This window comes from Anopheles bellator (assembly GCF_943735745.2).
Source record: "Anopheles bellator chromosome X unlocalized genomic scaffold, idAnoBellAS_SP24_06.2 X_unloc_5, whole genome shotgun sequence".
Lineage (NCBI taxonomy): Eukaryota > Metazoa > Arthropoda > Insecta > Diptera > Culicidae > Anopheles > Anopheles bellator.
Window position 1 is genome coordinate 19,933 of NW_026684306.1, and position 25,663 is coordinate 45,595.

Consider the following 25,663-nt stretch of genomic DNA (forward strand, 5'->3'; position numbering starts at 1 on the left):
GGCAGTTTCATCAGAATTTAACCGAATGACGACCAAACGAATCGAATTATTTGAATGTCGCAGAACATATTCGATCAACCGATACCTGATTTTTCCATTCTATATAATTAAGTTAATGTAGGAAATTTATGTAGAAAACCAGCCCGTGTGGTTAGATTGCACTTCTCCGATTTTAATTTGCAATTGATTGCTCCCCTAACAGATGGCCTACAATTAAATCGTTGGACTTCGATACTACAAAGCAACAAAGTGGACAGCGAAAAAAACATGCAAAACGAATTGCAGACAGCTAATAGCATGGGTGCATTCCTTCAAACATGTAAGGTAAACTATCGACAATTCTTTCACGAAGCGGTAACAAAGTCTCAGCAAACCTGAACAAATCTTTCAATGCTTGTTTGAGTCTTACACTGCAATGTTTAAATTATTGAATTTCCGCAAAATTCGACACATAAGTTTTATTTTCTATATTCATGGCATTAAGTGTGCCATAACGAGAGTTGAATAAGAACTGCAAAGATTGTTTTGCAGTTTTCTAAATGATTATGGGTCTATATATATTTTAATATTGGCTGAAAAGAAATCCATTATTTTTGGGTGAAATTCAAAACTTTATTCTTCATAACTTTATTCAAATATGCACCATTTTGTTGGAAAATTTGTTCCTTTTTTGAAAACACCTTCTTAATGGCTCTTTTGTAGAAGGTTTAGTGAAAATCTCGCTATTGGTGAAAATCTTGAGCAATCCATTTTCACAATCCTTTCTTAATCTCAGATTTTCATCCCTCAGAAAATTTTGTAAAGCGCGAAAAAGATGTCAATCGTTTGGTTCAAGATCCGTACTACACGGTTGATGCATTAAAATTTTCCAACCTGTTCCGTTGGCCGATTCTGCTCGTTTTTGGGCAATCGCTAGCTTTGAATGATGTAGTTCATGATAGTATAGACCAGTGGACTCAAACTCATATTAACATGTGGGCTGCAGTGGAAAGTAACAGCTAGTCTGCGGGCCGCACCACGTAAAGAAAATTTTTTGGCATCTTCTGTGAGAATCTGTGAGCGTTCGGAAGTGTCTTTGTTGTGCTCTCCGTTTAACTCGCGTTTGTTTGTGAATTTTCGCCGTGCCGTGCCTTGATTCGTGTTGTTCTGTTGGCTTAATGTCATAGCTCTGCTGCCTGCGCCCGTGCTTTGTTTTTTCGCGGCGTTTTGTTTTGGCGTCATCAGCTGATCGCCGTTTAATTACCGTCGCTTTTGCTGGCGCTTGATGAGAAGCCCCGTCATCAACACATCGATTCGCATCATCACTGCTCACTTCAGGAGGATTCGCCATACTAGGGCACTACTACACGCGTTTGGCTTCGTCACTATTACATCGCATCATTGATTCTGGAAGTTGGGCTACACTACGACACCTCTACACGCGCAAATCGCGCCACACAAGATCGCACTTCTCGACATCTGTCGACATCTGTACACTTATTCCGGATCACTCATTACTTGAGATAACTCACCATGACGTGTTCATCTTGTAAGCTTGCCCTGGGAGCTGGAGATCGCACTTTTCGGTGCGATGGTTTTTGCGATGACGAATTCCATGCCAAGTGCATCGGCGTATCAGCAACTTGCCGGAAGGAGCGGAAAAAACAGCAGCTGATCTGGCTTTGTCCCGTTTGTGCGCGATTCATGAGCGACGATGGTCTTTGCCGTGTGAAGTGTGGCATGACGCGGGATCTCGTCTCACTAGTGACCGAGATGAGAAACGATCTCATCTCAGAGATCGACGTTTGGCTGTCCCGTCTCGATTCTGCACTGCGTCCGACGCCGACCACTGCGGCTTGCGAGAACGCGTCATTCGCCAGGATGGTTGGCGCATCTCATCCTGCGGCCCATCCGGCTGCTCTTCCGGGAACTCATCCGTCAACCCATCTTGCTGCTAATCCAGTTACTCAACCTGTGTTCGGAAGTTCATCTGCCCACTCTGCGCCCGGTCGTGCTTCTTTCACCTCAGATAGGCCGCCGAGGTCGCTTATTGGCGGCACATCCACACTCACTCAGATTAACACGGTTCCGGCTCCTATCCCTAAAATGTGGCTCTATATCTCGCGTCTGGCGCCTAGTGTGACCGACGAACAGGTGTCCTCGATGGTTTCGAATTGCCTGGGTGCGGGAGAGTACACCATCCGAAAGCTGGCCAGAAAAGACGCGGACACTGCCAATCTGTCCTTCTTGTCATTCAAAGTGAGGTTACCCGAGACCCTGCGCCACAAGGCCCTTCAACCGACCACATGGCCGAGTGGCGTACAGTTCCGGGAGTTCTTAGACTATCGACGACCCAAGGATGCCCACCCGCTGGCAGAATTGGCTGCACCAGCAAATCTAAATCCAACTCCAGACCTGTTCGACTTACCGGACCTGAATGCAATGGCAAAAGAGCCGACCCCTCCTCGATTCTCAACCGTTGCGCTGCGATATGGGAATCGTTCCCTTGGGTCACCCACACATCTTCGGAAGAGGCCCCGCCAGGACAATGCTGCAGTTATTTCGCCAATTATTTTACCAAACAAGTAGCAGATGTCCATCTACTACCAAAACGTTAGAGGACTCCGGACGAAGACACGTGACCTTCGTTTGGAACTCCACGAAACTGTCTGCGACATTGTGGTGTTGACCGAAACTTGGCTTGACGAGACTATTCCGACTACTCTCATCTGCGACGACGGGTACACTGTGTACCGTGGTCCCAGGTCGAGTACACTCAGAAGAGGAGGCGGTGTGTTGGTTGCCACCCAGTGAGCACAATTGAGTGCCTGGACCGCAATTTCACGTTCATTTTTCGAGAACTTTTCACGAACGATTCGCGATCTCATACAAATTTTGTATGGGCCAGTTCCTCTGGTTCGCGAATGGTTCGTGAAACGGCGCAAAGAATGGACCGCGAAAAATGAACTCTCTAGCGTGACCCCCTTGTCTCCCTCTCTCCTGTGTGTCCCCTCTCTTTCTTCGTTTTCTTTCTCCCATATTCCCTCTTAGTCGAAATAACACAGTTGGTTCGGTTTCGAAGCGTATATTTTCTCTCTCTTTTTTGTTCTATTATTCACTCTTCACACTTCACTAAAGCGGTCGCTGCTGGTGACGCCGTAGACATGTTGCAAGTGTTGTGTTGGAATCCTATGCATCCTAGTTTAATTGGACATCTGAAACGAGCAAAGTGAAAAGTTTTCAACATTATTTGATTGTGACCGAATACTGTCGAATAAATTTACTTCTATTATTTCTATCAGGATCACACACGATGGAACGAAAAACACGCACTTGCACTTGACTCGGGGCACAAAATTCGATTGCACGTTCTCTCTCGGACTTAGAATTTTTACTCAATCTGGCTATCTTTTTTGTATTCCTCTTTCTTTGGCTCTTTTTCCCCTCTACCTACGAGCGGACCCTCATGAACCGGCCCGCTCGCCCTTTCTCGTTCTCGTCGCAGGCAGAGGGGCGTTCGGATTCATCCGTTTAGTCTTGCTCGTCCCCGTCGCAGGCAGAGGGGTAGCGCGGGCACTCAGTTTTGCTCACTGGATCGTAATAGGGCCCATTGACAACCTCAAGATCCAAATTCAAAAGGCTATTGCCGACATAGGACCAGATACAACAGAAAATGTACTCAAAATTAGATCGACCGAATGGGCTAAGCCAATCGTGGTTTACATTTGACCAAAATTGTATTTTATACTTACATATAATGAATGAACCTTTCGAATAAACGTTCAAAGTTACAGGTGACCAGGTCTGGAGAATATGGTGACTTTGGCATCATTAGTGTGTTGCTTTTGCCAAAAATTCGCGCAGAAACCGCGATGTGTTATCAAGGACGCGTCAGCCAATTTTGGTTTTTCCACAAATCCGGGTGTTTGTGACAGATTGCTTCGAGAAAATTGTGTATAACTTGCAGGAAATATTCTGTATTGACCGTTCTGTCCTTTGGCAACAACTCAAGGTGCACTACGACCCTGCAATCGAAGAAAACTGTAAGCAAAACATTCGACCAAACTTGGCTTTTCGACGATCACATCTTCTCGGCCCTCTGAACAATTTTGGAACCACCGATAAGCACTACTTTTGGTGTTATAAGTTTTAGCATAAGCCACGGTCAACATTTCGATTGCGCTGTCTTAATCTGAGCTCTTAATTTCGTTTTTCACACAAAATTTGATAAAGAGTCTTTGGCATTCATATTTTTGGAAGACAGAAAAATCAAAGACGAGTCAAATCTTGTCCTTGCTGCACCACTGTCAAAATTTACCAATGAATGAAAATGGCCGAACTTTTCACCTTATGTTGCGGGAAATGGGAAGGCACTGTACGTCCTAGCCGCTGGCACTGGCGCACCTGGCGGATTTGAAGAGAACTGAGGCTACATGCAGAAAAGGACACGCACACTGAGCCGAGATCGGACGGCGATGTTCAGACAGTAACGCGTGGTAGCCGAGAAAGTGAAAAAGTAGTGGCGAAAAGAACGTTGAGAGAGATAGAACCGTGAAATTTGAACCAGACGGAACTACTTGGTAGAACAAGATAAAACCGCGTGGAGTCGCGTAAAGAACGTTTAGCGAGATCGAACTGTGAACTCGCCACTAACAGTACCAAGAACCCGTTGAAGATAATAGAACCGAGAACCCGAGGAAGAGAACAAGTGAAATAAACTTAAATTTTTGAGCTCCACCGGGAGCTACAAAAAAGGTGACGCGAACAGTAAATTTGAACCGAGTGAACTGAAGAAGAGAACCCGAGGAAGAGGTGAACAGAAGTGAACATAGTAAATTTATCGAAATAAATTTAACACCTTAAGTCAATGTGTAGCAACCTAACGCCACAAAAAAATCGAAAGTCGGATTGAGCAGCCCCCGGAAATTCAAATGCCCCGGGCCTCCGTAGATGCTAATTTCATTACTGGGGAGCTACATGAGGCGTAACATAATGTTTTTGACATTACAGATTAATGCCAAACTGCTGCGCCTCTGTTAAAACGTTTACTGGTCGGCCGAGGCGTAAACCCGAGCGTAAATTCTTTTTGCATACGCTTTGCATACAAACAGAGGATAATTTAAGTTCTTATTTGCTGGTATAGCAACAAAATCGAAAAAAAAAACAGAAAAAATATTCAGAAATCAATTAATTTCTCTTCTATTTCTATTTTATCGGACCAAAAACACGAACGTAAACACGTTTGACATTTCGTTTTTATATTTTTGCTGCCAAATGAAGCGTAAACGATTTGACATTACAAATTAATTTTACGCTAGTTTTCACGCCTCATGTAGCATCTGTAATTACTCGCTGAACTTTTCGTTCTTTTTGCATTTTTGTTTGTTTAATCCTTTCTTCCGAGCAACTGTTTTTTTTATTTCTTATTTTTCTGGATCTGATCTACATCACAGGTACTTTGGCATCTCGATGTCTTCCGGCGATCATTCCGTCAATTACAAAAGCATAACTGCAGCGGTAAGGATTGCATTTTCTGCGCTCTAAAGGTAAGTTTCTGATGGTTCGTCTACATTTTATTATTTTGAGATTTACTGCCGAACGAGTTGACGAAGGTGCTCGATCAAAAATGGTGAACTGGTCAATTCAAGTCTGTTGAATACAGCGGGAGGAATAGAAGCTCTCCGCCAAGCGCTTTGATTGTATTTTGAACCAGTTTTGCTTTGTACATTGTCATGCAGCAAAGTTACCTTAATCTGTCTTCAAGCCCATTGTGGTCGTTTTTCGATCAATCCATGTTTAACATTGTTTCACATTGTTGTCGATAGCAATCCGAATTAACGGATTCATCACGTTTTAAAAGCATATGGTGTAGCACACCTTTCTGGTCCTATCAAGCATACAGCATTGTCTGTTTGCCGATTCCATCTGGTTTTGCAGTCAAAATTGATGATTTTCCTGGACTGACCCATGATTTTTTTGTCTATGTTGGATTCTCATAATGAATTCTCATTCTCGCGACTCCGCACGATCGCACTCACACACCGACCGCGCGGGCGCCAGCTTTCCCTCTCTTACATTTTTATTCTAAAATTTATGTCGAATAAAGTTCCAATATAAAAAAATCCAATGTTTTGTTTTTCGGTTCTCCTGCTTGTTATTGCTATTGCGTGTCATTTTCGTTAGCGAGTTCTTGTAGTTCGAACTTTTTTGCAGTTTTAAACCAGACAAACAAGGTGAGATGGAAAACTGCAACAAATTAAAACGCTATATTTTTTTCATTTTTGTTTAAATTTTATTGAATGAAAGCAAAAAATGTAGGAAATTTAAAAAAAATAAATTTCTTCGAATTGGTGGCCACTTTTGGCATGAATTATGGCCTTCAAACGGCCAATGACAATAACAGTCACACGCTGCCTGAGAGTGGTGTTAACAATATCGAAAATACCACTTTGCTTGCTTTGCTTTCCAAAATACCCCAGGCACAAAACTCCAACAGATTGGCATCCGAAGATTTTGGTGGCCATTGTGCGGTGGAAATGAAGCGAGGAACCTTCTTTTTCTAACCATTCTTGGGTGGCGCGTGCTGAGTGCGATGGTGCTGAGTCCTGTTGAAATGTCCAAGGTCTGCGGTCGAAATGTTTGCGTGCCCAAGGCTTCAATTTACCCTCCAGAATGTTCGGCATTTATTTTGACGATAATGTTCGGCATTTATTTTGACGCCACGGTCGATGAATACGAGCGGAGAGCGACCATTGGCTGCTATGGCGGCCCACACCATCACCATGGCCAGTGCTGGAGTTCTGGTGGCCAACCGAAGGTGTAAATTTTCAGTTGACCTCTCTGGCAAGTAAACACGAAAATTTTGTTTGTTTACAAACTGCTGAATAACGAATGGTTTCTCATCGGAGAAAACCAGATTCGGCAGTTCACCACTTTCGGCCAAGCGAAGCAAGTATTTGACTCTTTCAAGTCTAACTTTTGTTTGTGCATCGGTAAGATCTTGCATTTTATGGAACTTCAATGGCTTTAGTCCAAGCTCATTTTTCAATATTTGTTGAATGAAAGATTGCGATATGTTCATCTCACGAGCCATTTTTCTGCCACTGCGACGCGGATTTCAATCAAGTCGCTTCTTCACCTTTCGAACCATTTCTGGTGATGTTGCTGTTTTTTCCGTCCACTTCCTTGACGTTGGGCTGCGCTACCAATACCACGGGTACTGGAGTACAGTGCGAGATACAAAGGATTTATTAACATTTAAATGCTGGAGGGCTCTAACGATAGCCACTTGTGGTTTTCCTGCCAAATATAATGAAATCATACTGTTACGCTTGTATTCCATCATGAATGACTTTTTTCTATAAAATTCCCACCAAAATGCTTTTGTTCGCTTGTAAACAATATAATAAGCTGTCACTGTAATTAATCTGACAGCTGTCGGACGAGAGGTTTAGAAATAACAACAGTCTGAAGTTGGTAGCAGTTTTTTCATCTCACTCTGTAATTCTCTACTTCATCACACCCTGTAATCTTACTTTTCGTGGCTTATCTAATTTCTTATTTCTACCTGTTCTTTTCCTTCTATTTATTTGACAGGAATTTTTTACAAAGTTGCAAACTAGCTCGGAGCCTGCGCTTTGTCCAATGGCATTGCGGCAAGCGCTGACCAGTGAACCATTGGCCAACCGTCGCCTTCCTTGCAGAAGCCTTGGTGACGCAGCCGAGTGTTTCGAGCTGTTGCTGCACCGTGTACACAAGAAATTGTCTATGACAGATGGAGACACTTGCGAAGCGCCCCAGTGTATTGTCCACCGACGGTTTGCGATGCGTGTTGTCGAACAAAGCATATGCGAGTGTGGGTCCAGTTCAGAAAAACTACCCTTCACACAGGTAAGGACAAAACTAGTAGGCTTGAAATGTAAGCTGCTACCTCTTGGCAGGATCACCACGAAATATAAGCGAAGCCGTTCGTGCTTACTTATGAATAATAATGGCTTTGTGTTCTGGTAATTGTTATTGTCGTTATTGTTTGTGTATTGTTTTTGAATTGTTCGAAGTCACTGTATTTTTGCTTCACTTTGTTACTGTTATTATTACTGCCTTCGTAGGGCCGCTGCCCTCCGAAGCGGGAAGCTTCTGCTAATTATGACTGTTGTATACTGAAACACCAATGATGAACCTATCCACCGAACCGAATCGACCGATGAAATGACCGAAACTATCGAGTGGTATGTGAACAGTGCGACCTCTTGCATCCACGTGATTGATAGTGATTTTGATCTGAATCAATCTAAGCCTACTGAGACTTAACTGTGGTGGCATACGTGACCCTTTCTGCTATGCTCAGCATAACCACTCTCGATCGTCGCCCGAGTAGCGTGATCGCATTTATGCTGAGTCCAATGTTTATATCACCTTCTGCTTTGCGCGAGTTAACGTTGATGCCAGGGCAAGTTAACACATTGTCGTCAATGGGCACAAAACCGTAACGTTGCCACATATACTAAACATTCTCTGAATGCAACGATGCGCAACTCCGGCATGCGGTCCAATATAACTGTTCGACTTCAATGCCTCCCTTTCACTCTTCCGTTCCCGTCTCCTTGAATCCTTTTTATAATCTCCTCCCTCCTCTTCTTCATCACCTTATTTTCCTCATACCTTCCTCTTTAGTCTGTAAGTATTTTCTTCTTTTCGTTTCTTTCTCTTTTTTACATCTGTATCTTTTGTTTTTTTTTTCCAACATTTGTTAAGCCTGAACGGCGAACATTTTATAATTAATAAATAATAATAATAATAAACATCCCGTCGGTGCTTAAACAAAACATAACAAGCTCAGCAGCGAACCAATGTAAACCAACCTCCAAGAACATGGCCGTGCGTAGTACCTGCTTCCAGCACAACCTCCTAGACAAGTACACCTGGAGGTCAGCAAATCAAACAGAGACACAGTAGTTAATAACATTCGCCCCGTACCAACTCCCGCCCCGGTTAGATCGCGAGCCACTGAAGCAGTCTGAAGTCACCGAAGACTACGCGAGTTAGCAACGCCGGCTGACTCAACGCTCAATCAGCGTGTACATCAGATAACAACGACACGCCTGGACTTGCTACGACATCCAGCATAACATCCGTTACACCGAGACAACAAGCAGATCAGGATCCGCAAACCCATTTGCGTACATCCAACCTCCGAATAAAAGATTATGTAAAATTTGAACGGACAGAAATAAAGTCAGTCTTATTGGTATGTTTGAAACGATAAGACGTTGTATTAGATTCGAATTTTTCACTAACCGGGAGTAGGAAACTCTAACTAGCGCATTCGCTCGAAGCTGCGCTGCCGGAATGCGATCAGCTGGAGAAAGCTCCTCTCGAGGACTGTTGGAACTCCATCAAAACAGCCATCAACAGCCTAGCCCGGAACTTCATCGGGCACGTGAGACAAACCCAACGGAACGATTGGTTCGACGACGAATGTAGGAGAAAGATGGATGAGAAGAACGCTGCTGAATTAATGAGGACCCAGTGAACAATTTTGAGAGCCCGAGGCTGCCGCTCTGCCTGCGACGCGGTGGAGGAAGGCTGAGGCGAGTGAGATCGAACGCCCCTCTGCCTGCGACGAGGCCGGGGAAGGGTGATCTCGCAGCGCACGAAGTGAGCATGAGGAGCGTTCGTTGGTTGCCGGGGAAAGAGCGGAAGAAATCCCCGTGAGTTTTGAAATCGCCGTGAGTTTGCAGGTGGAAGACGAACAGTAGAGAGAAAGAAAAAGGAATAGAAATAACAGAGATAGCGAGATCGGGGCAAAGTCCCGAAGTTCCGAGGGTCCGACAGTCTGTCTTTAACTTCTGTTTTGGACTTAGGCGAATCGGGACGAAACCTCTGCCTCTATTTTTTCTAAGTGCCAAGTGTAAAGTACCAAGTGCTAGTGCTTCTCTTTCGATCTTGGGTGATCCTGATAGAAATAATCCAGGTAAGTTTATTGGACAGTATTCATTGACATCCAAATAATGTTGAAATGTTTTCGCTTTGCTCGTTTCAGATGTCCAACTAAACTGGGATGCAAAGGATTCGAATGCAAATGCAATGCAATGCATTTTACAACGCGTCTAAGGCGTCGAAGGCAGCTACGCACCAAATTGTGAACGAACCGCTAGTGAAGAGTGAAGAGTGTACGTGAAGAGTGAAGAGAGAACCGAAAAAAGAGAAAGAAAATATACCGAAATATACTGACCAAATACGAACTGTTTCATTTTGGTTAGGGGGAATATGGGAGAAAGAAGACGAAAAAAGCGAGAGAACACACAGGTGAGAGGCAGGGGGCCGAGAGAATTCAATCGACTGCTCACTCCTTGGACCTAACGACTTTTTTTTTTTTTTGCTTTCGTGCGGGCACAGGCCCAGGCACCTTTTATTCACGTAAGTTGCCCTGCCCCTGTCCCTCTCCCTAAGCCCTTTGTGCGTCTTGCCAGTTTAGCGTGCGTCACAATGGGCCGTGGGACGTTCTAGTCCCGGTCATCAGTTTTTTTTTTTGCTCGGTTGTCCGTTCGCTTCTCACTTGTCGCTATCTGCCAGCGTCGTACGGTTGTTGCTTTGCGCTGTTTTAAGCCGCGGTCGTGCTTCCTTGCGGCTCATCACTCGGCCCGCCCGACGGCGGTCCCCGGTGGTCTGCGCGACCCGCGCCTCGATGTCGTTGAGCACTCCCTGCAGCCTCGTTATGATGCTGTCATCAGCTCCAGTCTTCCTCGCAGTGCAGAGTGCTATCTTAGCACTCAGGCGTTGTTCCCTGCCAAGCAAGATCGGGCATCTCTTCGAGTGCCCGGAGTTCAGTGGAGTGCGACAAGAACTACTCGGGTACTCAGAGGAGAACGACGAGCAAGTCTACAGCAATAACCTGGGAGAGATGCTTCTGAGGGACAATGAGACGTGGTGTAAGATCGCCTTGGCCGCCCAGAGGATCCTCATCATCCTCCAGGAGGCATGGAACGACGAGCAGAGGAGAGGTCGGTCCCACCAACCCCAAGCCGCGCAACATGGTGCAGAGCGACCCATACACGTCCAGGCCGATGGGCAACAGACGTCGGCAGCAGCCGTCGTCCGCCGCGAAGAGATGCGGCGGGAGGGCGTCAACCTGAGACAGCAGAAGCGGCGCCTCGATCGCTAGCTGGCCGCGAAACCCAATTGCAGTGGGTAGGTTCTCAGCAACGATATGTCCTTCGGAGTTGTTGCTTGACCCATGCAGTGAATGCCAGCCGCTGGAGAAGGCTGTCTCCTTCCGTAAGCCGTTAGCTATCCATTGATTGTTGGTTGACAACCTGTTCATCTCCGAGTTGCGTAGTCCGGTCGCTTGAATCTCTTGATCTTGGACAAGCCAGCAGCGCGCATTGTGGCGTGCTGCCACTGCACTGTGCCGAGCCAGTGTGCGGCAGAGCAAAACTTGTGCAAATACAATATCATGGTATCAACAAAACATAAGGTGTGTAATATAGGTGTAAAGTTTTAAAATATTAATTACTAGCAGGTCCCGGCGAGCTTCACAACGCCTCATTTCACTCTCATTTCTCGACTATCCGGCGTTTCAGAGGATCGAACTTCCAGATGACGTCCGATCGGCTTCCCTTCCCGCCTCCCGTTATTCCTCCGTTTCGGATGATCGGCTTCTCTTTTCATTTCCCGTTACTCATTTTAGGACGTATGGGACGTTACGTTACGTTACGTTTGTGTGGTAAACACGCCCCCCCCCCCCTCACCCTTCTCCGGAGGTGTGGGAGGGTCAAACTTTCCTATTCACAATCCGGCGTCACAAAACTATGCTGTGCAAAATTTCAAGCGGATTGGTTCAGTAGTTTTGGACAAAAAGCGGTACAGACAGACAGACAAACAACCATTTTTATATATATAGATTTGATAATACTACGTACTTCAGATGTTTTGATTATTAAATGTTCAATTATTATTGTTGTGTTTACAGATGGTGCACTATGTCTCAGCATTAGCGCTAACTTCCCAGAACTTATTTTCCAAGCAGCATCAGCGAAGCATCTCATTCGGCCATTTGCTGCAACACGCGGGCAACATGGGTGATATACGGGACTGTTCGGTATGTATTGTCTGGTTCTGAATGTATCGAAAATTTATCTATTATCGTTTATCCCTTTCGTAAAGAAATCTATATCTATTAAAAATGAACTGCAATCAGGTAAACATCGCGACTTGTACCGTGCACTGGTGACGTCGTCGCACTTCGTCGCGCACTTTGTCGAGTTGCAATAGCATTGCATTGCTGTTACGGGCGCCCGTCCGTCTGAATTGTTTTCCTCTACTTTAATATCTTTTGTTGTCATGTCGTACAGGATATATTATTTGCTAAGCTCAGTTAAGCTATTCTTCTGGTTCTTCTATTGTCATGATATGACCAGCCGAGATAATGTGAACGACGAAAAACCAAGCTCGGTCGAATGTGAATAGTGTTGCTTTCAGTTTTATTGGGTTGTAGGGTCGTGGTAGCATCATCCGATCAGCCAATAAGGAATATTACGCCTTTTGCGCCCCTGCTCAACCATCGTTGTTTCTGCCCAAATTATTTAACAAAACAGCACACTTATGATGCCAAAACTACCGTATTCCCCAAATCTGGCCCCTGTGTCTTTTTCTTGTTAAATGGTGCCATGAAAGGACGTCGCTAAGCTACGATTGAGGAGCTAAAGACGGCATCCACGATGAGCCAAAACACGTCCAAGCAAAACAGTTGTCTTTGGCTTTGGCCATCGAACGACGAGAATGGGAAAAAAGACTTAATGTGCTGATTTTTCAAAATGACAACGCTCGACCCCAGATCGGAAAACTGGTAAAAACCTATCTCGAAAATGTCGGATGCGAACTGTTAACCCCCCCCCCCCCGCTGCATTCACCAGATGTTGTTTTTTCGGAATAGTGTTTGTTCCGTTGCATGAGTAACGATTTGGCAGCACAGTGGCTCATTTCTTATGAAAGTATCGAAAAATAGGTCTCTCAGTACATCGCTCCTAAAGATAAGAAATTCTATCGACACGGAATCGAGGAACTACCCAAAAGATGGGACAAAGTAGTAGCTAATTACGCACAATACTTTCATTAAGGTAGTCATACGTTTTGTTGTTATAGTTAGGTCACAAATGCCGAATAAAAACCGCAAGAATTAATTCACATACCTAATATATGGTACACGTACGTGGCCCGTGGAAATTCAAATGGCGCGAAAACTTTTGATCCGCCCTTTTACATTGACATTATTTCTTTGTATAATTTTAAAGCAAGTTTTTACTTAATATTTATTATTGATATTTCTTTTTGTCTCATAATTCAGAGCGGTTGTGGGGCCAAAATCGCCATCCGGCGTACTCTTCTGAACCGGCCTGACGTTGTGTCAATTGGTGTGGTATGGGACTCGGATCAACCTCAAACGAATCAGTTGCATGCGGTTTTAAAAGCGATCGGTACTTCACTTCCCTTATGCGACATGTTCCAGCTGGTGTCTGATGAGCGACGGGTTCAGATGGCACACCATGAGTTGGTGTGTGTTGTGTCATACTTTAGCAGGTGCTATATCACCTTTTTCTTCCATTCGAAACTACGTGTATGGGTATCCTTTGATGATACGAATGTGGAGGAAGTTGGTCCGGACTGGGAGAAGGTGGTTGATAAATGTTCCCGTGGACGCTATCAACCTATTTTACTGTTATACGCACTACCACAGCATCAATTTCTGCCTGCAATTGTTACTCCTCAACAGCAGGAGTTACAAGAACAAAAGCAACATTTTACAGCAGTACCCCTTTTTACCCGCCCTCCACCGCCCCCCTCTACCGTCCAGCAGCATCCCCTTCACCGTCGAGCTTTGACACCTAGCCCGAAGAAGATGACGATAACGTCTAGCGTACGACGAGCGATCACTCCCAACCCGAACGGGTCTCTGCCAATTGGCGACTACCAAAATACAACTATAACACAGGGGAAACAAAATTCTTTCATCGAGATCTGCAAACCAGCCACGGATAAAGATAATACAGTTTATACCTGTCACAGGACGGCACACAGCCTGTTGAATGCCCAGTACCAAAACATCTCTATAGTTCAGGATAAAATATTTTCTTCGTTAGACTTGCCAAAATCTGACATTGTTTATCAGCAACAACGGCAGGAGCAGGTACAGGAACTGCAACAGATGCATCGAGTACTGAACAGTGTTGGGAGACAACCATCAGGACCGAGTCTACATCACAAGTTGCGTATCGAGTCGGGTGCAGCAATACCGGAGCTTGTTCCTATTAGCACTTCGAATCGTTTTTCCATCAATACGTCGTATAGAGATTGTTTTTCTATGCCCGATCATCTTAATAAATCACGACGGCGTGACTCGGGTAATTGGAGCGGTGATCGCAATTCGGCTTCGTCGTCCTCCTCAACTACATTAGACAACCCGTATTTGTATTTATTGGGTAAGCGTCAAATTGGCAATGTCCCAAGCAACCCTAAACGCAGCATCAGTCAAATAGGAGAAGTCAGCGGATCGAAATGTGGTAGCAATAGTGCAGTACCAGGAAAAGTTGGGTGTTGCCAATTCTATGATGCCGGCTATGATTCGTTTTCTCTTTCTTCGACCGACTCCTTTCCTTCAAAATATCAGCCAGGCTGTAGCGGCTTCAGCGTCCCCTCTTCAGTTTGCTCGTCTACGCTCGGGCTAATCGGGACCAACGCTATAGCAACATTGGTGGCCACACCTGCAGCCAAGATGACTGAATCAGTTGTTCTATCTGGCGACTGTGAGAAGCTATGCTTAGAGGCGGACCAGCTTTTGAACAAGTCGAGGTTGCTTGAAGACACCCATGATCTCCAGACTGCATTGGTGCTGTGTAATGCGGCCGCAACTAAAGCACGTACCGCCATGGATGCACCTTACAGCAATCCTCACACAATGACGTTTGCACGCATGAAGCACAATGCATGTGTTATGCGTGCGCGTTCGTTGCAACGTCGTAACTTGATAGACAAAGGCAGTGAAATGATTAAAGAACAGCAAATAGAGCAAATGCACCACCAACGATTTCACCAGCCACTACAGGAGTTCCACGCGCTTGCTGGTGCCGGAAGGTCTGGACTTGTACACCGAGCACAGAAAAAGCAGGACAAATTTTTACTGGCCCGAGGACCGACGTCTACCTCAAGTTCGATGTCTACCAACGGCATGCTTAGTGATATACCCATGAAAAACATCGAAATATACGCTACACTACCAAAAAAGAAAGCCCAACTGAATCTTATAAAAACCGAGGACCCTGAACTGGAGAGAGCTGATGAAGTAAAGCAGCAGTTAGAAAACCGTAGCCGTCGCTCTACCAGTCGTTCTACAGATAAGCAGGACATAGTTAAGGATTGCAAAGAAAAACGCAGCCGGAGTGAAGATCGAAACGAATTTATATCATCAGCGGTATCTTCTCCAAGGACAGTCACTCTAGCGTATATCGATACGGGTACAGTGAGCGAAAAAAATACCCTGCGAACACACATACAAGATAAAGATACGAAGGAGAAAGAGAAAGAAACAAAATTGGGTAAGAAGCAGCACAAGATTCGGAGAAAACTGCTAATGGGTGGTTTGATTCGGCGTAAGAACCGATCAATGCCCGATCTTACTGACACAGCAAGCACCGATGGTGGTTTGTCGAGAGCGGCGTCTTCATGTTCCACCGATGTCCCAAAAAAATCAGATATTATTAGTACTAGCAATATTGGAGAAGCACCGCATGAAAACCTATCCAGTGTACACCACCATTCACTCGACTTCTCTATACCTAAAGGCTACCTATCGGCAGGACACTTTGACTATTATTCTACAGGGAACACTAACCTCAACCTTGATCGCGGTAAAGTGATACGCAAAAGTTTCCATGGCAGCGTCCGCTCGTTGCCTTTACCGAAAGTACCTCCACCGCCCCCTGTGCGACTTGGATCGGCTTTGTCGTCCGAGCCAAATCAACAAACAGCCAATAGAATAACAACGACTGTTACTGTCAACAATGCATTGGCCCACAATGTATCATCATCCATTTATCAGCAGCAACATCAGCTACATGAAGTAGAAACCCCACCCCATCAGCTGCAACAGCTGCAGCTAAACAGTGTCAACCTACGTCATCTAGAGTGCGCTTCTGAGCCGACATCAGCTATCAACATTGGTCATCCAGAAACTACAAGCAGTAGCATTAAGCCGTTCCACGAAAACAACGTTTCAAATATTTCAACTATGAGCTCCAACACCAGTAAGAGTGAAGAATCATGCAAAACGATTATAACCACATGTGCGATAGTGCACCAGGAGCCATCACACATTAGGCCAATAGACCACAAATTTACCGTTTCATCTATGCTGGCTGATAATAGTAGAAATATTACAAACAAATTGGTTGACTCTATCACTCTATACCATAACTCTCACCCCCGTCATTATCAACAACAACAGCAGCTTCAGTCAGCTTCTTTTGATTTACCTCCATACCCGAGCCCCTTGTCTAGTTCGTGCCATTCGCGTCAAACAAGCGAAGACTTTCCACCGCCTCCACTTGCTATTGACATCGAATTCATAAATGAACAACCTAGTGAAATTCAGCCCATACGGGGTGCAGCGACAAATGCAGCTATGTTATACCCCGCTAACAATCTCAGCAAAAATTTTAACAGTACCAGACAGTTCCCTAGTGGATATCTTCATGCCTACACACAACATAATAAATCACAGGAACAATCTCAAAATTATATCGAAAATACAAGCAGCGTCCTAGCACAGCTTCAAACTATGCAACTTCAAAAACAACAGCACCAGCATCAGTCGCGTCAGTTGGAGCAGCATTATCCGGATCATATGCATCATCAGCAGCAATATCAGTTTCAGCAACAACAACAGCAACGGAATCTGCAACAACTACAACAGCAGCAACAGCAACAAAGTTATTCCGATTCCTCGATCAGTTCCTGTGAAATCCTTCATGAAACGAAACGAAACTTGTTGAAGGAATTGCAATGGAAACAGCTGGTGCTTAAGCAACAACAGCACTTCCGCTACGGGACTGATGAAAAATCTATTCAACAACCGCAATTTGATGTAAGTTATCCTTTAACACATTCAGTGAACAACAAAGTGGCAGATGTTCGCAGCGTACGTGATCTAGCCTCGCGATTCGAACAAGTTAAGCTATCATTTGGAACTGAAAAACAGCAACCGTTGAACGTTAGTAGCGCAACAAACGGTTTGTTATTCGATCATCAACATAAATTAGCTCATCAAAGTCAACTGAAAGAGTCGTCAGGACTTACAACGATACCGTTGCCCTCTGTTGGGGTAGATCTGCTCCCCTCGCCATTATTTCCAACGAATTGGGGACTAACAGACGATTCAGTCACGGATGTTAATTGTGGCGATGAGCTCAATTGCCCAACAGCTGATGCAAACTATCGATTACAACTGTCCAAGTCGTGCTACGAAATTGCCCAAAGCCGAATACAAGAGGAGATCCGTGAGATAGAGCTGCAAAATCAAGTCGTTCAGCAGACAGTAAATGATGTTAGTGGTGGTGGTGATAATGATACTATTATAGGTTGCATTTCATCCAAAGCGACGCTGGGTAGAAAAAAGAAAAAGAGTGTGTCATTCTGTGATCAAGTTATTCTCGTCGCTACTGCTGATGAAAACGAGAATGATGATTTTATTCCAAACCAGATTCTTGAGCAAGTATTACAAACAGCTAGCGGAAATGGACATTGTAATAAAACGTCTTTCTCTGCAAAAAATGACAATCAGTCCACGGAGTCTAGCACGAGCGCAGTTCAAACATTGTCCACTGTCATCAAAGAGGATCACACCATTTCTTCACCACTGCATGAGCAGTTGCCTAATCTGTCAACAAGTATAACCAGTCACACTATCAAGCCCGACCCCGAGATGTTCCCGAGTCCGAGATGTTCTCTACCGACATTATATCCCCAACCATCTTCATTACCGCTGACAGTTTCCTCAGTAACGAGTTCTGATCCGTCCTATTATTTAACCTCAGATGTCAACAAACAAACCGTCGAAATGCTGCCACGATTTCAAATGTCCTGCGATGAAACCATTGGCAATATCGATAACGCTTATATGCGCCAACAGCAGGCACCACAATATGCTTTTGTTCCACCAAATGCATCGTTTTTTAAAGCGAACTTGTTCAATGCTGCTTTGCCTAAGCCGTCTGCTATTCGAAAGCATCAATTAACTGAACAACAGCTAAATGGAAATGATTCCAGCAATGAGTTTCTTTTAAAAGAACGCAACAATGACCCAAGCATGTGTGGGACGACTTCTCCTTATATTAGCATGCCATATAATCAAGAACCGTTTAACGCAAACAGCTTCAACACCTCGTATCACACGTCCCTACCGTGTCGCCATCAGGAGCATCTAGAATTGCAACATCATGCGAAAGCTGTTAAAGTGGGCTTTCGGACAGCCTCAGAATCAGCGACCGCCGTAACCACAACCACGAGTACAAGTACATCAGCACTAAACAATCCATCTGTTTTACTAATTAGTACACGCCAGAATCGGGCAAACATGGTACATCATCAACAACTTTCGTCTGACTGTGTTCTCAAATCACCAACCACACAATCGCCGCATATTTATGTTTCGACTGTGCAACAAAACAACATTGAAAGAAGAAGTACAAATGAAGAAATCATTCGTCAAAAAAGTCCTCCAGGCATCACTCATCAAAACCAACACCGGCAGCATACTACGTACAAAGCCTTTGGCTACGCGAAACAGAAGCAACAGCAGCAACATCGGTCCAACAACTCGTTACGATGCGAAGTCAGTTCATCATCTCCTTACTATGAATTATCATCAGCCCTAGGTGAAATAGGTCTAATCACTGACCGTGAGCAGCAAAGTCATATCGAAGTTCTAGGCTCTAGCCAACAACAACAAAAACACAACCTTTCATTGAGACAAGTTAGCTTTGAGACTGATACAAAAGGGGATGGCTCAGATGGAATTTCATCCCCGGCGATAGTAACCGTGATTCCCCAACCCCATCAGCAACCCCAACATCAAATGGCGCAAATAAAGCAGCCCCTGAACATCTTTGGATTACCTACGCCAAAAGTCTTGTTCTTATGAATTGCCAGTTTGGTCCCATTCCGATCACTATCCCTATAACTTAGCCTTAAGATATCGTAACACTTGGCTGAAACCGTTTAGTGCAGTTTAATTCACAAGATGCCCAGCGTACTTGCAACTACTTTTTATATTGAATACGAGTCCTACACGGGACCTTTACATGCTTCACTTTCAACTAAATGAACCATTGAAGCAATTTCTAAAGGGGGTAGAAATCATTTGAAGATAAATGAAACAAATAATTACTAAACACTGTTTTTCGTAAGCTGCGACACCATCTTTATATTTGTTGTTGCACTATTTATCACCTGAATTGTCAAAAGTCGAAAATACATTTAAGACATAAAATAAATCAATGAAAAAGAATCTAGTCCTTCTTATTAGAATTACTAGCGGACCCGGCGAACTTCGTCTCGCCCAAAGTTCGGTTTTAGTGCATGAAACAACATGAAACATGAAAAGAACACATTGATACTGAAAGTTCGTTAAGAACTTCATATTGTTTATTTCAGTTCGGTTTACTGAAGCGCTGCTGGATACACAATGTTTTTAGTTTTTCCGCCCGCTGATATAAATAAGTCAGGTCGTCCATAATTTCTGACATAAGTCATAGCATCTTGTGCGTATTCATGCATGTGACGTGGACTACCTGCAAATGTAGACGGCAGTATGAACATTCTACCTAATTGATCCAGGTCAATATTCCCATCACTTCTTATTGCATCGCGCAAATGGATATATTCCTCGGATCGTAGCTTGGTTTGGTTCAAACGAATAAAAAGCAACCGTTCCGTTTCAATTTTCGCGTACATATCAACGATAAACTGATGGAATAGCTCTCGGCACATCAGAAGCTGATTGTTTTTTTCTTCACGAAGCATCAACCTAAATGCATAATAATGCATTGCGCTTACTTTTTTATCGGTTACCGCACCCGTTCGCGGATCTATCATTTTTATATTAAAGTGTTATCCATCCTCTCCTCGACAGAATAATATTGGATACTGCAAGGCATCGTAAGAACGATGAGTTTCAGATATTCGCTGAACATCCCCAGTCCTGCGGTGGAGAATTATATCGCGTGATTGAAATTCCTCACCCACTATTACTATTGCTGTTTCATCAATCGTTGGCGCATTGTACTGCCTCTCGTGTCGATCAGCAGGTCTGAGGCTTTTATCAGCTTTCAGCACAACCACGTAGTCGTCGGCTGGCATTCGGTCAAGTGCAGTTTTGAAAAGGTTGATCAACTCGTTGTGGATACTAAACATTGTTTCTAGTTCGTCGACGATTTCGCGTGTAGTACCGGCATTATAACGGCAACGGAGATCGACTTGCTCGTTGTGGTTTCCCATGAAATAAATTTGCAGATATTTATATTCTGCATCCGGTAGAGGTAGTATAGATCCAGCACGATGATAGATTTGTCCTTGAACCTTAAAAGTGGGCATAAATTGTTCATGCACAATGTTGGTCGCACCGAATGACGTCATTTGGAAACAGGAATTATACTTCCGAAAATTTTGTAGAAAGTGCTTGGATATTGTCGTTTCGCCTGCTAGGTACTGCATTAATTTCTCGGGTGGAGCACATAGTTCAGGTAGTTTCAATTTTCCACTTGCACAACACATCCCTGGTGGTTCAGTTTTGAATTTTTTGGCTAAGCAGTATTGGCAAACTTTATCCATTTCCCCTATGATAATTTGGGGATTATGTTCGTAATCATGATATGGATTGTATCGGAATGCACATTCTTTAAGTTCAGATATTCTAGACACGCTTAAATTCATATGCCGCCTTCGTTCAACTTCCAACCGCACTTCTCGTTGATCGGACGTTTCAGATGCTCGGCCTGCCTGACTGCGCGTTCGTAAGGACTTCAATCTCACCCGACGCTGGTCCGAAGTTTCAGACGATCGGGCTGCACGGCGTGCTCGCTGGGTCTCCAATCGCACCTGACGCTGATCCAGAGTCTCTGACGATCGTGCTTTCCTTTTGCGAATCCGATCGAATGCACGTCTCACTTCTTGTTGCTCACTCGTTTCAACCGCTCGAGTCAGTTTCTTATCCATGCTTTTACTAACACTCATTTCACACTCACACTTACTTCACACTCACTTCGCTTTCACAGAACTTCACTTCAAATTGAATGTTGCTGCACTCCAAATAGATTTGTTGTTGTAAAGTACAATGAACGGTAAATCGTTTGCAGTGCTTAAGTTGAGAATAATGATATCTGAACCCGAAATATGAACAGCTCGGTTCAAAGTTTAGAGTCAGAATGACTGTATTTTTCAATAGGCGATAGGCGTTTTGAATTCCGCTGTACACCTCCGCTGCTGAGGTACAACTTGTCTGCACACGTTCACTGCTGGGCTGCACGCGTTCTGTTGGTCCGCTATTGTTCTGCTATTCGTCCGCTTTCGATGGCAACTGGCCTACGACTCCTTTGTTCTCTAATTGTCGTCTGCACGCGTTGGCTGCTGGCCTACGACTTTCTTCTGCTGTTGCTTAGCTGCCTCTGCACGTCTCGACGTGTTCGCTGTTGGTCTACGACTTGTTGTTATTACCATTTGAGAGACTTTGAGCTCGTGGCTTCTTTCGTTCTGGCACAGGTTTCGACATGATTTCTGGCTTGGTCTCTGGAAATGGTACTTGCATTTGTAGGTAGAATTCGGTTCCCCTTTTAAACGGCTCATTAGTTGCTGTGATACAACGTACATTTATTAACACAGTTTTCAACTCACGCGAAACAATAGACACCAGTATATTCACATACAAATGTCGGTTTGTCGATAGTGACAATTGCATTTGTTAACATTGCCGTTAACGGCCGTCTCATAAACCACGGATGCATACGCGGAAGAGATAGACGATGTCGCGCTCTCACTCGCGCTCATTGACCCACCGTCTCCACCGTCCTTCCTCCTCCTCCTCCTCCTCCTCCTCCTCCTCCTTCTCCTCCTCGTCCTCCTCCTCCTCCTCCTCCTCCTCCTCCTCCTCCTCCTCGTCTTCCTCCTCCTCCTCCTCCTCCTCCTCCTCCTCGTCCTCCTCCTCCTCCTCCTCCTCCTCCTCCTCCAACACTGCTTTCACGATAGGCACGATCGACGATTGTGATCTCTTTTTCACCGACTGGAAGGCCTCGCCCTCTAGCTCGAACGCGCCTCGGGTCGACCTCGGGTCGCGTTAGGCGCAGCGAGCAAGCTTCGTGCGCTACTCGCTGCGGACACCACCGCGACATACCAAAATCCATTTTTATATTATATATAGATATAGATATAGATATAGATATATAGATATAGATATAGATATAGAGATATAGAGATTATGAAGTAACTACCCACCCAACGACCAATAAAAAGATTATTCCCTTCGTCTAACATTCTATTATTCGGGCCGCTGTAGCATCTTCTATGCAGTTCCGTCATGTCAAACGCGGCCTACCACACCCATCTGACCCTGTGGACGGTTTAAGAAGACTTTGGGCAATCTTTCGTTATTCTCATTACATTACTAGCCCACCGGAGCCTGGCGAGACGCACACGCTGCACGACAGTGAGATCGTCGTACATTGCGTACAGCTCGCTGTTGTAGCGGCTCCTCCATTGTCGCTCCTCACATACGGGGCCAAATACCAATCTGAGGATCTTCACCTCGGACGCAGCTAAGAGGGTTTCGTCAGTTTTTTTAATAGAAAGTGTCAATGTCTGAGATGCGTATGTCTCACTAGTGGCCATAACTATTTAATTTAATTTAATTTAATTTTATTTTATTAACACCACGGGTTTGCCATTAGGCTTGACCCGGACACTTAATCCTAACATACATACAATTGAGAGGAGAGCTTAAGGCCTCTTCACATAGGGAACGTTACGTGCGTTTCGACGCGACGCTTTTTCGGACCTTTCACACCGGTGACGACGGCGGCGACAGGCAACGGAAAAGTCTTTCGCCCTCTCGTTCGGGCGAAAACAATTAGACATCTTTGGTAGTTTAAAAATAATCGAAGATTACTCATTTGGCGTTTTTTTGTATCACAAGCATGCAAAATAATTTTAACTTAATTATTACTTGTAATACAAACACAAATTCATCATGAAACTATTTTAATTCTCGCACCAAAAATTCAATGTGTCTTGATCTTCCAAATATAAACACAAATAATCTGTCAAAACACAAGACTTCGCCCCACTCACCCAAAAACCAAGTATACGAACCTTGGCCAAAGTTTTTAAGCGACACAAAAGGAACGTTGTCTTTTCATACAGATTCGTCGTCGCCGTACAAAGTTTTCGTCGACGGCGGTGTGAAGGGTCGCATAGAATCCCATATGAGACAACGCGTCGTTCGCTACGCTACTTTCATTTCATTTTGGTGTGAAGACGCCTTTACGTGTAACAGAGAGACAGAGTAGAAAGATGAAAAAAGAAGGAAGCAAAGAAACCACCACAGAAAGTGGGGAAATCCTGCGGCTCGGTTCAAACGGACGGAGAGGAGTTGTGGGCATTTATAAGGGCGGGTGTAAGGAGGTGAACACGCATTAAGGGACGATATGGTGAGTTCAGTGAACTGAGACACAGCCACATCGACAGTCGAACATAGAAACAAAAAAGACCAGTCGATGTGGGAAAGGATTTCACACAGTCTGAGGTAATTTGTTTTGCGATAGTTGAAAGCAGGAATAGAAGATAGAGCTGTAGAATTAGTGAGGATAGTGGAAGGAGGAAACTTAAGGACTAAAGATAATGGAGGGTGATAGGAATCCATATTAACTAAAGGAAACGCAGCAGGCTGAACCGATAATAGTGGCGAACATGTCGTATTAACTAGAATCAGGTCCAGCATTCTTCCCTTATGGTTCGGGACAGCGTTCATTTGCAGAAGTTGTGACTGCTGCAGCATTCCCATGAATGCAGAGCAGCAATTGGGGATGGCGAGTGAGTTCGGGTGCAGGATGGCAGATGAAGTGAGCGGCGATGCAGTCCAGGATAGCGACGCTTGGTTGAAGTCACCACCGAGGATGAGAAGATCCGTTTTCGTCATTCGTGACTCCAAATCACTCAGGCACTCCGCTAGGGCTTCAAATGAATCTTCTTCGGATGAGCAGTATGGCGGGATGTACGTGACGCCGAGGAAGATACGACGGCCGGCTATAGTGATAGTAACCCAGATCATCTCAAGCGAGTGCTGGGTGACGCAGATTTGTGCCGATTGCAGCTTGATCGAGCAGGCAATTAGTACACCACCACCTCTAGCTTTAGTACTATTGCGCTCAGAGCGGTCGCAGCGGTACACAGTGTAATCGTTATGGTCAAACAAAAGGTTGGATGGTAGTGCAGAGTCAAGCCATGTTTCAGCAAGCATCACCACGTCGAAATTTGCCTCAGAAGAGGCAAGTCTCAATTCCGATGCCTTGGTCCGAAGACCACGAACATTTTGGTAGAATATCGTGAGTGATTCAAAGCGATGGGAGGACGAAACAGCATCTTTAAGGCGCTATGCCGATGTAGATCGTTGTTCAGCCGTGCTGTGGTCCGTGGAGTGTCCAATTTCGGAAGGAGTTTGCCGACGAGCATCGTCAGGAGTAAGCAAATTATTATTGTGCCAAGCGGTATTTGACGTTGATCCAGCGCGTTGAACGAATTCGCCAAAACGAACAGCGGATGGCCACGTGGTAGAAGATAAAGCAACGGTCCGTAGGTGTAAAGGTAAGCCAACCTTGAAAGACACAAATGATAGTCCATCTGTGTTAGACCCGGCCTTCGTTAATCGGTGTACCACTACATCGTCGGTGGAGAGTCGGGACTTCACGAAGTCAGCCAACACTTCCGCGGCGCAGGAAGGCTTAAAGCCGGAAAGGTATAACCAAAATCTCCTCACTACGAGGCAATCTTCGATATTGCTGCCTGTAGGAAGAGTCCCGGTACCAAATTGCAGTGACCGATTAAGTGAATCCTGAGTGTCCAGTGTATCCGCATATCGAAGAGCAGTATGATTGAGTGTCCGACTGACCGAACAGCTGACATTCCTTGTAGTGGTGGGCGCGGCTGGTCCATCCAGTGGAGGTGCCGTCGCCAGTGACAAAGCGTGATCCGTGGTGAGCGTAGTCTTGGCGTTGCGAGAGAGTCTAGGTGCAGTGGTGATAGATGCCGATTTATCATGGCGACCAGCAAGCAAGCTGGCAGCTCCAGGTTGCATAACAGGGCTCTGAATCGACAATGCGTTGCCGTGAACGTTATCAACAACTGTGCTGACAACGACAGGCAGAGCATCCGCACTTGGTGTTAGAGCACTCCTGATTACGATCGAGTCAGTCTCCTTGGTCCGGGGCGGTGTAGTGGTAAAAACCGATCGAGCGTCAGCGAAAGTTGGATTCGTCGATGGCGGTGAAGTGTGCGATGAGCGAGTGTGCGAGACGGTACCGGAATTCCTGGTGTTGGTCGTTTTAGGAGAAGCGGCGATGCGAGTTTTGGCAGATGCGGGTGATGAGGC

At 44.9% G+C, this 25,663-nt stretch overlaps 1 protein-coding gene across 1 annotated transcript; it reads left to right on the forward strand.

Annotated features, from left to right (window-relative positions):
• The first annotated feature begins 265 nt into the window (after window positions 1-265).
• On the forward strand, window positions 266-24,473 carry LOC131214169 (uncharacterized). The gene is made up of 8 exons (XM_058208551.1): window positions 266-324; window positions 5,433-5,525; window positions 7,576-7,869; window positions 11,951-12,079; window positions 13,325-13,786; window positions 13,835-16,656; window positions 16,714-18,862; window positions 24,279-24,473. Exons 1-8 carry the CDS (start codon window positions 268-270, stop codon window positions 24,471-24,473), a joined length of 6,201 nt encoding a protein of 2,066 aa, XP_058064534.1. The 5' UTR covers window positions 266-267.
• The last annotated feature ends 1,190 nt before the right edge of the window (window positions 24,474-25,663 follow it).

Bases quoted from the DNA above. Each gene is read 5' to 3' on its own strand.
- LOC131214169 (XM_058208551.1), top strand. From the start codon at position 268: ATGCAAAACGAATTGCAGACAGCTAATAGCATGGGTGCATTCCTTCAA. The intron at 325-5,432 runs GTAAACTATCGA...TCTACATCACAG, and splicing joins CATTCCTTCAAACATGTAAG to GTACTTTGGCATCTCGATGT. The intron at 18,863-24,278 runs GTCAGTTCATCA...TCGGATGAGCAG, and splicing joins ACAACTCGTTACGATGCGAA to TATGGCGGGATGTACGTGAC.